This window comes from Nestor notabilis, unplaced genomic scaffold (assembly GCF_000696875.1).
Source record: "Nestor notabilis isolate BGI_N333 unplaced genomic scaffold, ASM69687v1 scaffold6522, whole genome shotgun sequence".
Classification (NCBI taxonomy): domain Eukaryota; kingdom Metazoa; phylum Chordata; class Aves; order Psittaciformes; family Psittacidae; genus Nestor; species Nestor notabilis.
The window spans coordinates 47,996-62,927 of record NW_009916886.1 but is presented as its reverse complement, the minus strand read 5'-3'; the positions used below and the strand labels follow the sequence as shown (position 1 = coordinate 62,927).

Sequence of the window (14,932 nt, the reverse complement as noted above, 5' to 3'; positions counted from 1 at the left end):
CTAATTGGCATCACATAGCACATTTTCCTCCCCTCAACCTGGTTGTATTGCTAACGTCATAATAATTGTTAGATTTGTCTGGCTAGCTTTAGCGTTCCTCAGATGCGATACTTGCTTATATTTTACTTTCTGCCTGCCCGTCTCACAGCCCCCAAAGTACAGGAGGGAGGTTACATCACAGACATTAGATTTCTGCTTTCTACTAAGCATTGCAGTAGCAATTGCATATACTGTGATATTTCTATCACAGATCCTCAGACTGTGATCAGAGGCTAGTTCTTCACCTCAAGATCTAAGTATTTGTTTCTGTCAAGTCTTCTGTCCAGTGTCAGTGTCCACTAAGATAAGTCCACAGAAAGTCCACTTCCTGCCCTGTCCACCCAATAAACTTAACATATGACGGAAAATATCTTCCTGCATGGTGGTAGTTAAACCTTATTTGAAGATACTCCTTAAGAGTCCTTTGTCCTTCTCATTCACAGGATTGTTATATATAAGCACCACAAATCTCACATAGCTGAAATACTGTGCTAAAATTTCTATGAGGCATTTTTAGCTTTAATCTAAATTACACATTTTTTCCCTTCATATGATCCAAGTGCCTTTGTACAGGTGCATAAGTAATAAGGACACATCAAAATATCTGCTTTAATTGATTTAGTTTAACTATTTAATTCCCAGGAGGAGCCTGAGGTACTCTCAATTCTGTTCAGTTATTATTGGCTTATTTTCAAATGCCACAGTTGAAATTATTAACTCAGGAAATATTGTAAAGTGTCTCAGAATGCTTACATTAATTAACTCAGGAAGTGCATGGAATAGGCAGACCAATGTGCTTTGTTTCTTTTTTCCTTTTTTAATCATTTTAGGTTGGTTGGATAATGCAGATTTTCATGGGGACAACTCCTGTTGAGTCTCTGGTAGCTGCGGGTAACATATTTGTGGGACAGGTGAGTTAGAGCGTAAAAGAACATGCAAGCAGAGGGTAACTAAAAATCGTGCAATACTGCTGCTCAGCATGCATCTGTGTATAAAAAAATAGTTTCATATTAAGTCAGGACTCCAGTGCAGCAGAACTGGTGGCTGATTTCCAGAATTTGAGAATATTCATATGTCATCAACAATGCACAGTTGGGTAAGTTTTGGGAAACATATGTTTTCCCAACAGAAATTCAAGCATAAGTGTGGGTCACAAAGCATGTGATACAGTCTAGCAGTCCATTTTAATCGGAAATCCATTAAACCTGCGCTACAGGAATGTCTGTCCCAGGCTTCAAAGCAATGTGGAAAGATCAACATGTAGCACCCAAGCCATGTAACATCCAAGACCATCAGCAACATTAGCATATAAATTATTTAGCAGTGGTGCATCACTGTATCTGCTTCAAGATTTAAACTACTACTTCTGCATGACACCACCTCCAGAATGTACTCGTACACATGGCAGAGAGGCTGGGAGCTTTAAGCTGCCTGTAGCAGATGGTATATCTATTTCACCTGATGCACAGCCTTGCCTCTGGCTGTCCCTAATTCACACAGAATTAATTGGATTAGGATTTCTTGCCAATTTCATTGGGCCGTCAGAGGAGACAGCAAACCAGCAAGAATTCTCTTCAAACAAAATGGATGTTGGTATGATTTTCTATCTTAATGTAAAAAAAACAAAACCAAACCCCAGTTAGTATACTCAGAGTACTCATTAGCACTAAGATTAATTAGTCAAAGACACCTAAGAAAGTGTGGTGCCCTGTTAATAAAATAACCTCTGAGTGTTTACTAGGAAGTTCTTAATTTGGTAGTTGTTTTTTGCTTCCAGACAGAGTCTCCTCTCCTGGTACGGCCCTACTTACCTTACATCACCAAATCTGAACTCCATGCGGTCATGACAGCAGGATTCTCAACTATTGCAGGAAGTGTCTTAGGAGCATACATTTCTTTTGGGGTAAGATGGGGAAATATGCTGTTTATCTGAAATCACGTGAGTGTGGAAGTTCAGCTAAAATGCTTTGCAAGCATACCCAAGTCATTCCTTTTTTTTTTTTAAATGAAGGAATCAACCTTAGAAATCCCCTGTCTTCTGACAGTAAAATGGATACCAAGATCTAATGCTGAAAATTCTAAGTAGCACAAACATATACTTGTAATACAGAAAGAATTCCTGCCACAGCTGCAAGGAAATGACTGACATGTGGAATATACCAACTAACTGAACAACTCTCCCACTTCTGTGGCAGTGATACAGACAAAGTCCTGCAGGAACTATTGCTAGCCATAAAAGGTTGACTTGTGACTGAGGTTCTAGTGAAGCTGTACAAACACAAGCAGTAAATAGCTTGTCTGCTAAGGGACAGGCAACACAAAGCCGGAAGAACAGGGTTAAAGGTGTGATTTATGATCAGAGTCACTAGGGAATGGTTGATAAATACCTTAGTTCCGTATCTGAATAACATACAGTGGCGAGACAGAGGCAAAAAGTGGCTATTGGCCAAAAAGGCTGAGAGAGTAGGAGAAGAAAAGGAGAGAGAGAAATACTGCAGAAGTTAGCAAAGAAGTTATTTTGTGTAGAACTTCATGGAATAAGGGGTGAAAGGTGAAGAGAATTTATGTTAGAGCATGTAATATCTTTTTAAACACAACTTCAAATGACAAAATCAATTTTGTGCCACTGCATATCATAAAGGGGGTCTTAAGGAAGGCTGACTCTTGCTCACCTGCTCTGCTATTGTTACACCCAACTGCGCTCAATGGAGCAGGATTTTTTTTGTTTCTTTTGCCTTCTGGCTTGCCAGTAGTCAGAAGTGAAGTAGTTTGCCTCTTGGAAAACTACTTCATACTTTTCACTACATAGATTTTTCCTGAATCAAATTGGTTTTCTCCTGTATTGCTCATTCTCTTCCTTATGAGCAATGTGAACTTTTTAATGACCCCCTGTAGAAAAATCATCCAAGCATCTAACAATTTCAATCACTTTCCTCCATGTCATGCATATTTTCTGTCACCTGGAATTTTAGGTTTCTGCCTCCCACCTACTGACTGCTTCTGTCATGTCAGCACCAGCATCATTAGCCACCTCCAAATTATTCTGGCCTGAAACTGAAAAGCCTACACTAACTCTGAGTGGGCTGCGGATGGCAAAAGGGTAAGCTGATCTAAGCTCTAGTTAGTAGTAAGACTCATGCACAATGGGATTCGGAAAAATAACACCTTGCACATAGGCTTTAGAGGTAGCACACAGTAGATGTGCAAGCAACAAATTAATGACACACCAATATACCCCAAATCAGTAGTTTGTGAATTCAGGTGCAGGATGCCCCAATACAATGTACGGAGGTTATCACTACTCACTGGGACAGGCACAGTGGTGCCAAGGACCTGGGCCCGACAGTAAGCCCTCCAAAGAAAGAGGGAAATGCCTATCTAAGCGGAGCCACCAAGAGGATTTCTCATATGCTTTATTGCTGTCTTTCCTTTGTAACAAATCTAAAAATGCAAACACACAAAACCAAGGGTGAAGCAAGCATTTCAGCAGTGACAGCGGTGAACTTGTTGCCCATCTGTAGGGAGACTCACTTGTGATGAGAACAACAGGCAAAGAGAAAAGGCTTGTAAGGAACTGTTCCTGAACAGCCCAGGCATCTGTGCAAGGGCTGCCTGGAAGACGAGCAATGCCAACTCCCTTGTCCCAGTGGGGGATAGGTAATCACAGTACTGGGACCTGATCCAGATCTTGCCCAAATCCAAATGTGCCAGAATTCACCTTCAGGGCACCAAAAACATACCCTCCCAGTAGCTTTCAAGGATCAAGAGCAAGAACCTACTCCACATCATCACTATTTCCCCTGTGAGTGAACAGACAGCTTCAGTAGTAGATTTCAAATCAAGTCAATGTAACTTTTCAATCTATGATTTGTTTTTGAATTAAAAATTGTTCACACTCTTTTTTTTTTCCTTTTTTTTTTTTTTCCCCCCCTTTCCATTGATAAAGTGAATCAAAGAATCTGCTGGAAGCAGCCAGTCAAGGTGCTTCTACCTCCATCCTGCTGGTAGCAAACATCGCAGTGAACCTGATCTCCTTTCTTGCCCTGCTCGCATTCCTTGACTCAGCCCTCTCTTGGATGGGCAGTCTGTTTGACTATCCACAGCTGAACTTTGAGGTATGGTGTCCTGGTCCTTCACGTCCTTCATGCAGCCTATATATATGTATAATTTGTCTTTCTCAAATAAAGTGCCTATGTGATTAGTGGGGGGTTTTTGTTTGTTTGTTTGTTTGATTGGTTGGTTGGTTATTGGGGTTTTTGTTGTTGTTGCATTTCAATATGGTCTAAGCCCATATATTTTTATGTGCATGTTCCTGAAAAACGTTTTTACAGCAAAAGGAAAATTGTTGCCATGTAAATATTTCTGTATCCTTTAGTCCATGTATAGCTTCCCTCTGTGGTAACCAGCAGAGTATGTTTACAGAGCATTGTATGCTAATACCTACCTCCAGTGACTTGGCAGTGCAGCAGATGTCAAGTTAGTTATGCAATTCTTAAGTCATTAACCTTCACTTAATATTTAGAGCAGCTTTAGCTTCAGAGAGCCGCATCAAGTCTTTAACGTTCACTAGCTTCAGTTAGATAAGGACACTGCGGCAAGGAAGGACTTGTCTGAATCCACCCATGATAATTATTTCTCAACAGAATTATATTGTAAAATTACACTCAGACCACTCAGCTGAGCAAACAGGTTTTAAACAGGATTTCTTTTGTTAACCTAGGTTCACGTATATATAATTTTTGACCCTATACAACAATCTTGGTTCAATGGTTTGGGGCTTTTTGTTTTGCAAGCTCCTAATAACAGTCCTGTGTGAAACACGGATATAACATTGCAATAAAGGTGCTGTAGAAGTGAATAGACACTCAGAGCAGATGTGGCTTCAGCAACATTTCAATGTTCCCGTGCATAGCTTCCACAGATTATACCACTGCACAGGGGATACGCACACAAGTATGCATAATTCAGCCACGCTCATGCAAGGGCTGGTGTTTTAATAATTGCTGATAGAGTAAGTTTTGGAAAGACAGATAAACCACAAGGACCTGAGACTCAGAGACATGCTGCATTCAGCCATCCATTCCTTTTGAGAGATTCTGACATCTTGTCTTTTGTGGACAGAGAAACCAACCAGGAATACTAACTGCTTAAACATCTCGGTTAAGTTTACTAATGACAATGTGACTAAACCCTTTCACAGCTGGTGCTACTTTCTTTCATATAAAAATAATCTATACTGCCTAAAACTTTAATGTTAGAATAAAAAGGTACACCTTTACTTGTGTCAGCTTTTATGCAGAGACAACTCTTGTTTACACCAGTTGGAGTCCAACAACCTGGTAATTAGGCATGTTCATTAACACATTTGATTTGATCAGCAGAACTAGACTTCTCAATTTGTCATCAGCTCTTTTAACTTCACCCTCCTTCTCTGCTTCAAACACTACACCCAATCAGAACCTACTGTTGGGGAAAAAAGGTACTGAAACTTTTGGTTTACTTCAGGTGTAAAATTAAGGACATACCAAATTACTTTCTAGATTTTGGGTTGGTCTTTTAGAAATTACTCAAGCATACCTTACTATTGAAAACCTTCAGTCTCCCAGATGTGCTGGCAGCAAGAATTCAAGACCAAGTTTCCTCTGCTGAAATAAAACCATCTTTGTTTTAGGTTTAGGGAACTTATCTCATGCCTTTGTTCTTTGACCAACAATATCTTTTGACCTGCTTTCTTTTATGTATTTTGCAGAACATTTGTGCCTACGTCTTCATGCCATTGTCTTTCATGATGGGGGTAGACTGGGAAGACAGTTTTGTTGTCGGTGGACTACTAGGTTACAAAACTTTCTTCAATGAATTTGTGGCTTATGAGCGCCTCTCACAACTGATTCACAACCGAGAAAAGGGTGGGAGCATGTACATTAATGGTGTGAAACAGTACATGACTGTAAGTAACATTTTCTATTGTACAGATTTATAGGATCTAATGCTTTTCTGCTGGAACTCAGCTTATTTTTTAATATGGGCATAAAGGGATAATGGTCGAATATTACTCTAAAGTGTGTCTTTCAGTGACAGAGTTCAATTATGAAAATACAGCACTGCTTTGTGAGGCTGCCAAGATTGTCAGCACATTAGTTATCTCAAATGAACATAGCTAGAGAAAAGCGTAGTTTTGGGGAACATGTAATGTCCCACAAGACACTGTGTTTAAGACAACGTCTGTCTTCAAGGCGACTGTCTTCTTACCTCATTCTTAGCTAGCGCTTCCCTATGAGATACTCTCCCAAGAAAATCCTGGGCAAGAACTGGAGGATCCTCCTGACTGCAGAGGTTAAGCCAGGCATTAAACTTCAAGTCAAGAGAGGCATCCAGCAAGCTTTAGGTGACAGCTTTGAAGGTATTACTGGCAGACCTTTGCTGGAGGTTATTATCCCCTGTGCAGGGGGCAGTAATAAAAGATATGTATTACATGGCATACACCTCCCTTGCTGCACTGAGTCCAACCAGTTCATTTCAACTGCCAAATGAAAGTTCGTTTAGGCCAGGCCCACACTCATTCACACATCCACCCAGATCCACACAACAGTACCTATAATTCCTGAAGAAGAAACCTGGAGGATGGCAACACAAAGTGCATCCTAGGTGTGTGCACAGTGGCAATGAGCATGCATTGATCAAGGCTGACCATTGTAGTCACAACTGTTCTTCCATTTGGCATCCACATGCACAGCCTGCACTGAATTTTGACTCATTGCAAGCACAGGCAACGAAAAACATGATATCCATCTTTTTGTACCTGCACTGGCTTTTCTTCCTCAAATCAAGACAAACTATCATTGTAGAGGACCCTTAATTAGGAAACATCCTTTTGTACAGTTAATCTGGTGTGATGTTGTGCATACCTGCCTTCTACACAAAACCAAAAACATGCTCCTGACCACGTCTGCCTGAGCAACCATAACCAGTGTTCCTGGAAATCCTGGAAATAGACTCCTGGGCTAGACAGAATTTTGATCTACCCTGCTACAGTCATGCTATGTTCTATAAGTAGAATACGGATCTGAACTCCTGAATGAGTAAATAGGGGTTTTCGTAATCTGGAAGTCAGCCTTCAGATGCAGATCCCATCTACTGTATTTCACCTTCCTTTTTTTTTTTTTTTTTTTTGTCTTATAAAACATCCACATTCACTTCTAATGCCTATAAAAAGCTGTATTAACTTCCATGCTAAAAAACGGTGAGATGTAAAAATAACTTTGATTCATAACATTAGTAAAAATTGCCCAGAAAGCATTTTAATTGCCACACAACAATTCAGCTGAGAGTGCTCTTGAATTCCTTTTTTAATTTCTCTTCGGCTTCAGAACTCTCCAATACATCCAAGCACAGTCAGAGTGAGCAAACAAGCGGCCTTCAGACCTCACTCACCTGAGTCACTAATAATAAGGCTTCCTGTTTTCAGAGCTAAGAAAGTGCAAATGAAAGCAGGAAAATCACAGCACATAAAGGCTTTTCCAGGAAAAGCAGACAGAGTGGGCACTTGAAAAGCATTTTCCTGCATATGTACAGAGTGACTGAAAATATCTACAAATTTGTCTTCATAAAACAGGAATGGAAACAAAAACTTCTAATAAACAAGAAACCTTCTAGAACACTCACTTAGGCATCTTCAGCTTGGGCCTAAATCACAGTAAATAGGAGCTGAAAGCTGTTGAGGGGGGATAAAAATCCATTTGCTGAGATATATTTTCTCCTTTTCCAAAACGTTAGAACCACATTCTTCTGAAGGTTTTTTAGATTTTCAGCCTGATTTCACTCAAAGCAATTTTGTGCCTCATGAGGGGTCCCTCCATGGGAGGAAAGGGCAACCCAACCTTGCTCTGGTCTCAAGTCCAGGCTGAGCTGGTGTTGCCCAAAGGAAGGAAGGTGGCTGAAGTCAGGAAGGAAATAAGCTGCTAATGGGGATTCCAAAATCACGATGACCCTCTGCCAGTACAACATCAAAGCACCCACTCTCTAGAAGACCCATTACCCTTTCCCTCTTCTGTGCACAGGGTGGAGTGTGCACAGAGCAGGTTTGCACAGGGAGCCCTCTGCTTGTTCACGGACGAAGAAGTCAGGGATAAATGCCAAAACTTGAGGTTTCAACAGTGTTATAGAGGCAGTCCAGCTATGGACAATAAGCTGAGTTAAAGTTCTCAGACTCATGCCTTCAGAGAACAGCAGATATATTGCCATTAGAAGGAAGAATTATTTTTTTGTTTTTAATTACTAGTACTCAATTCAACAAGGCACAGCAAACTACATGAAAAATAAAACCATCACATGGTTTGAGAATCCTCACGAAGGCAATGGGTACTTCTCAGCAAGAGTATGAACCTAGCCTGTTGAAAGTCACACTCTGGGGCAGCAACCAAGCACAACAGAGTGATTTCAGTAGTTAGAGCTCTGAGCCACAATGCCGTGTTTTCAGATCTCTAGATCAGCATGAGCTGCCTCAAACCACTCAACAGGGTTTGTGTTTGTTTTCCAGGTTCGCTCCGAAGTCATTGCCACCTATGCTCTTTGTGGGTTTGCCAACTTCGGCTCTCTGGGACTGGTAATAGGAGGCCTGAGTAAGAATATATCTTACAAACAATTTATTTAGCAAGCAAATCCTAAAGAAAATAACCAAAGGAACAGGCTGTAGGTGAAGCTTAGCAGCATTGAAGGCTGAGCAGGTGCTCTGCTGAGACCCAGCACGCAATGGTGCATGGAAGGGCTCCCAGAGGGGTGCAGGCTTTGGTATGGATGTACTGGGAGAGAGGCTGAGGGCAAGGGGAGGGGACTAAACCTTGCAGACAGGCACCCCTGTCCAGCCCTAAAACCGTGAGCCTGAGCTACTACAGCCATTCGGCTTTAAGAGGAGCAAACCATCTCTATAGCCTGCTGGTTTGAAAGACGAAGTTGGCTTTTCGCTGTAAAAGTGTCACATATATGCAGTAGTCTTAGAGGGAGGGGGGTGAGGGGGGGGAGGGGAAAGGCTTTTCAGATCTTGAGGGAAAAAGAAAAGTTGAAGAAACTTGTGTTATCCTCACCAAGCAGCCAGAATGTCTGGCAGGCATCTTTATCCAGGAGCCCACTGGGCTCTGCAGTGCCCGCAGTGGGCCAGCACAGAGGGGCAGGACCCGGCATGGGGCCAGACCCCAGTGCCCCACCTGGGGTTTGCTTCTGGAAGACACCCTCACCCAGCGCAAACATGCAAACTGCCGAAGCAAACTGCAGTTGCATTTTATACACAAGTCGCCTTCTTAACAGCAAGAGCCAGCAATAGCACTAGGCCTTCAAATTGTCGGCTAAAACTGTTTTGTTTCCCCTTCTTTCTTTCCCTTGTTCAAACTGCAGGGTGGGGATTTCCTCTTGTGGTGGAAAAGCCAGCAAGTTCTCCTTCTTTATATCTGTATGTACTTATGTTTGACACACACTTTAATTTTCTTCTAGCAAGTATTGCTCCATCCAAAAAAAAGGAAATAGCTGGTGGTGCTTTCAGAGCAATGATTGCGGGAACTGTGGCCTGTTTCATGACAGCCTGTGTTGCAGGTACCGGATCCAGGTTTGGTGTCTCCTACAGTCGGTGACCACCGGGTGGCAGTGCGCAACACGATAAACAGCTCCTCTCACTCAAACGCTGCTATTTGCGAGTTTAGCAGGATTAAAAGTTAGTGTGAGATGGAGGGCTCAAGAGTTATTTAATTTCTTCCCTTGTGTCTTAACTAATTTTTTTTTTTTTTGTTAGTCCGTGTGTAACACATGACTTGTAGACAAAGCAAGTCACAGACGAGTTACAATCCCTCCTCCACACCACTAGCTACAGAAATAATTATGGAGCAGAAATGGAGAAGTGGAATGAATGGAGGGTGTAAGAGAAGAAGTGAGGGCGAAGCCAAAAGGACTTTTGCCTTAATGCTAAATTGTTATTTTGGGCTGATATTATTCCGACAGAGCACTTAGATTAAGGAAATTGCCCTAAGGTGGGACTCAACAACAGATCCTTATTTTTGAAGTCTCACCTACAAACTGAACAGAGTCACAGTGCAACAGCCATTTTAGGGAGTAAATTAGAAAGAACATGATATTAATGATTTGAAGGATTAAATAATTGACCAGATATTATTCAGCAGGTAAAATTTATCCCCAGTATTTAACTGTACTTTCCCCAGCTTTCTTTTCGAGCATGTGATACACAGAATTGTACGATGAAGGTTAAAGCACTCATATTCCTAGAGCAATGAAAGGTCTTGGTGTTTTATGTAGATGAAAACAGCATGTCTGCTTCTACCATAGAGTCCCTATCCCTTTGTGTTCGTTGCAGCAACAGAAACATACACATTTTAAACATAAGCATACACTATTTTCTGCAGGTTATAGAACTAGTACACTTGAAATGTCATTAGTTTCATAGCCTTCCATAGTAGTTTAATACATGACTCTACGCTGTATAACTGAGGAATCAGGAAGTCTTACTAAAATGTGTCATTTCACAATCCTGGTCTTAAGAACAGAATTACCAACAGCCAGTAGAAAATCTTTCCAAAACAATAAAATCTGCTTTGGAAAGAAAATTGTATTCCACCAACTCCTACCAACCCTAATGTTTTTCCTTATGCCCAGAAGATAAAATAGCCAAGCAATTTCTACTACCCTGGTTAAGATAAGAACATATTAAAAATGTGTCCACATTCCACAACACTATGTAAAGAAGGAGCTGTCACTTTCATATTCATTACTGCAATGAATGCTAATATTACTATTTATAGGAAATTTTGAAGGTTTGAAAGTTTGAAATCTAGCAAAACAAAGACAAGTAATCCATAACTAACACATTTAAAACAAAAGAAAATGTCTTGAATGTACTTGCACTGCTACAAATGCAGCAGAGCTCCACTTCAGTCACTTGAGAGAGCTCTGGCCTAGCAGTGAGAAAGCCATTAGCATTCTCTGGCTTAATGACTAGGTACTTCACAGAAGGAGTGGCAATAGGCTGTTCTTAAAGTTTTCTTCTTCAAAATACAGTAATCTTTTAGACTACTATGTTTTTCTTCCCCTTTTAATGCTACTAAAAGGTATGGTAATGGCTTTCTCACTGCTGGGCCAGAGTGCTTTCAGTAGCTAAAGTGGAGCTATGCTGCATTCGTAACAATGCAAGCGGTCACTCCTTAATCCAGTTCTGTAAAATGATACAGATTTTTAAAAAAACCCACAGTTTGAGGGTTTTAATCTTGCACCCATACGGAACCATCTCAGAGGGTGATTTCATATCAGCCAGAACATTTCATCTGACCATGCCCCAGTGACTGACATCCCCAAGTCTTACCTTCCACTTCATTACTCATTCAGAAAGTTGTTAATTACTTTACAGGAATGCTGACTGTCCCTGGGCTGGAAGTTCCTTGCCACATTTTGTTAGGAAATGCCTTCAACTCCACAGATTTTCCTGCCAACAGCACAGAACTAGTTGAATGCTGCCAGCAACTCTTCGCCAGGTATTGAGGAAGTCTTTATCTTTCTGTCAGCATAATTCAAGAGCTCACATAGTATCTAAAAGCTTAATTTTATATTTTGTATTTGGTTTTTTTTATTAGGCACCTGCTTTCCATGAACTTGTATCTTTTAATGCTGCTGAATTGTTTTCATTTTCCTGCGCATTTCTCTGTTACTTGCCAAACATACGTGGAATAACAGAGAACTCAAAACATCTTTGTCCAAACCAGAGCTTCCTGAAGTGTTAGAGATAGATTACCACGTAAAGATTCAGTGGTTTAGCTTAGGCTCACCTCAAATATTAACAAAATTAAATCAAATATTTGAAAAACTCTAGCTGGAAAAAAAAAAAAAAAAAAAAAAAGCCAGGAGCTTTTCCTTCTGCTGTCTGTGAATTTGGCTGAAGATAATATTAATCATGCCTGTTTACAAAGAATTCAAACTAGAAAGATACTCTGAGGTAAATTGCGTTTGGTATTTCCCTATCTCAGATAGAGAAGAAAGATAATGATACTAAATAAGAAATAAATTTAGACATACTTAACACTATTTCACAAAAAGCAGAGGTATTTTTGTATTTAAGTTATGCCAAGAACCTTTCAAATTTCTCGTAATGTGATGCTTTTTTTTTTCCATTTTCATGACTAATTGCTTTAGAAGCAAATACTCTAATTCAACTTTTTTTCCATGCTATTGAAAATAGAACTTTATCTTCCCTTTCACATTTCTTTTAATAAAGACAATGCTCTAAGATTGAGCATTTCTCTACAACATACAGTGTAAATGTAACAGTGATGTTGCTGTAATCTAACCTGCAAGAATTGTCTTGACAGAATCCTCAAATGGGGAATTTTCTTCGGTGTTGATTGCACTGGATCTGCCTTCACAACCCCTCACTTAACTAAACAGGGGTTTTGTGTGTGTAGTAGGAAGATTTCTTGTTACATCTTCTTAGCATCAAGACTTGTGACAACTTAAAATTTCTTGTGATGTTTAACTCCTCATGTTGGGGATCAAAATTCCAATTCTAACTTCAAGTGATTTTTTTTTCCTGTATTATTCTTTTAACACGTATATTTCTTCCCTCCATGCCGTGTCTTAAAAAGTAGCTTTGAATATGGACATATACATTATATATTGTGCCCTTCTTTTTATGGTAACATTTTTAGATTTCAACTATTCATAAAAATGTGATTTAAAAAAATCATTCATGTTGGTATGAAGATCACCAGCTTCTGCCTAAACATCAGTGCTCAGGTATCACAAGGAATTTCTGTTTTTGCAACCTGATGTTCCAAGTAAGATTTTCTTAACATTGAACTGGTGTAAAAAACTTTTTTGCTCAGTAAAAATCATCTGTGAAGTTAGGCACATTATTTCATATTTCTTCGTCACTCCAACTTGTCTTCATCACACTAATTTTGACTCTACCAAGCTGCTCCAAAGACAAGACTTTGCTTTGTTTTGACTAGAATCAGTGTCGAGCAAATGCTCAAAAGCCTTGAACAGTGAATTGAAAACCTCAATCATTTCAGTTATCTAGGAAGATATACTCGAAGACTTTATACAGAAAACCAGACATCACCCTGATAAAAAGGGAGAACATCTAGTCATGGACACGGCTGGTGTTTGGAAAGTCTTATTACCATTTCATATCTCATGAAAATTTTAGCATTTTTGAAGTTGCTTTGGAGAAAGTGTGCATGTGTGTGCATGTGCATATATATATGTGCATATGTGTGTATTATGTGAATACACACATACAGAGAGAGAGAAAGATTCCTGTAAGAAAAAAGGAGTATATCTGATTTCTGCTTTCATCTTCTTCCCCAGTGTAAATCAATCTCAAGAGATCTTCCATGGAGGAAACTACAGCATGAGTTCCTGGAGAGGATGTTGCCACATACTGGATCAACCTGCTCTTCACTGCACTTGGATTAAACCTTAATTTTTTTCTGGGCGGTGTGTCATAAATAAAAGCTGTGTTCCTTGGTAGAAAGGTAATAAAAAATTTCCTTTTCCACAACCGTGACTCCAACCCCCGACTTTTATTTCCCATCTCTTACCAGCCCAATTCCTCTGACTTGCTTGGAATTACTCATAAATTAAACTGGAATAACTGCAAAACAGCTCTTGCTGCAGATATCTTTTCCCATTACAGATCAAAAGAGAAAAACATTTTTAAACCTGATTCTCCTGATTTCATTTCTACCCACTAACCAATGAATCTCTAGAATTAAACTGCTGTAGGCAAGAAGAAAATCTGATCCAGAGGACAACTGCCATTTACAGAAAGTTGTGAACTAGAAATGGTATTTGTAATTGTCATCTATTCCTAGTAGTATTTCTGCTCTTTTTGATACCAAAGAAGTGCTTTAACTGCACAAAGACAAACGACTCTGTTCTCAGAAACTCTTGCACATTTATTCTGGTAACTATGGCTACATGCGAACACGGCTGTTAATGTGGTGCACCTCACCACTTGGTCACTGAAGCACCCACAGGAGACTAGCCTCTGTGTGCTCCAGTCACTCTCTTTCTGCCCACAGAGGGATTGCCTGGGTTCAGCTAGCACAGTCATTTTTTCTCCTTCTTAGTAGCTGGTGCAGTGCTGTGTTTTTGACTTTCAGCCTGGGAACAATGCTGATAACACCGATGTTTTTAGTTGTTGCTAAGTTATGTTTACTCCGACCAAGGACTTTCTCATTCTCATCCTCTGCCAGGGAGAAGGGGCACAAGAAGCCAGGAGGAAGCAGAGGCAGGACACCTGACCCAAACTGGCCAAAGGGCTATTCCATACCACAGCACGTCATGCCCAGTATAGAAACTGGGGGGAGTTACCCAGAAGGCCCAGATCTCTGCTCGGGTCTGGCTGGGTATCGGTCAGTGGGTGATGAGCAATTGTATCCTCTCCCTTTGTTATTCCTCTTATCATTATTACTGGTAGCAGTAGTGGTTTGTATTATACCTTAGTTACTGGAGTGCTGTTATCTCAACCCGTGGGAGTTACATTCTCCTCCCCATCCCTCTGGGAGTGGGGGCAAGAATAAGGGGGGGAGGGAGCGACAAGCTGCATGGTTCTGAGTTACCAGCTGGGCTTAAAGCACAACAGGTATCCAGGCCACATCTTGATCCAGGGGACTGGACCATGCTTAGAGGTAACTCACATGAATGGAAATGTCCAGCCTCAAAGGAAAGTTTCCTGTATCAATTCCTCTCAACTTTGCTGTTAACAACTGTGAAAATTGATCCTGGAGTCATCAACCAGGAACTCAGAGCGGTATTCCTACCAGAAACAAGAGCTGTGCTGCAAATCAAATATTCATAAAATGAAGTCACAATCTGCCTGCTCCCTGTGAAAGCAATATTA

The 14,932-nt window shown here is 40.4% G+C and overlaps 1 protein-coding gene across 1 annotated transcript in view; it reads left to right on the top strand.

The window, feature by feature from the left end:
• SLC28A3 (solute carrier family 28 (concentrative nucleoside transporter), member 3) overlaps positions 1 to 13,510 on the top strand; it is a gene marked incomplete at its 5' end in the record, with an annotated part of 34,569 nt that extends 21,059 nt beyond the window's left edge. Inside the window, 9 exons of the mRNA XM_010024798.1 lie at positions 870 to 950; positions 1,817 to 1,942; positions 3,012 to 3,139; positions 3,986 to 4,154; positions 5,789 to 5,986; positions 8,576 to 8,657; positions 9,523 to 9,621; positions 11,441 to 11,564; positions 13,396 to 13,510. Coding sequence (XP_010023100.1) covers positions 870 to 950; positions 1,817 to 1,942; positions 3,012 to 3,139; positions 3,986 to 4,154; positions 5,789 to 5,986; positions 8,576 to 8,657; positions 9,523 to 9,621; positions 11,441 to 11,564; positions 13,396 to 13,510 — 1,122 coding nt within the window. The remainder of the gene's footprint in view (positions 1 to 869; positions 951 to 1,816; positions 1,943 to 3,011; positions 3,140 to 3,985; positions 4,155 to 5,788; positions 5,987 to 8,575; positions 8,658 to 9,522; positions 9,622 to 11,440; positions 11,565 to 13,395) is intronic.
• Positions 13,511 to 14,932: the final 1,422 nt, after the last annotated feature.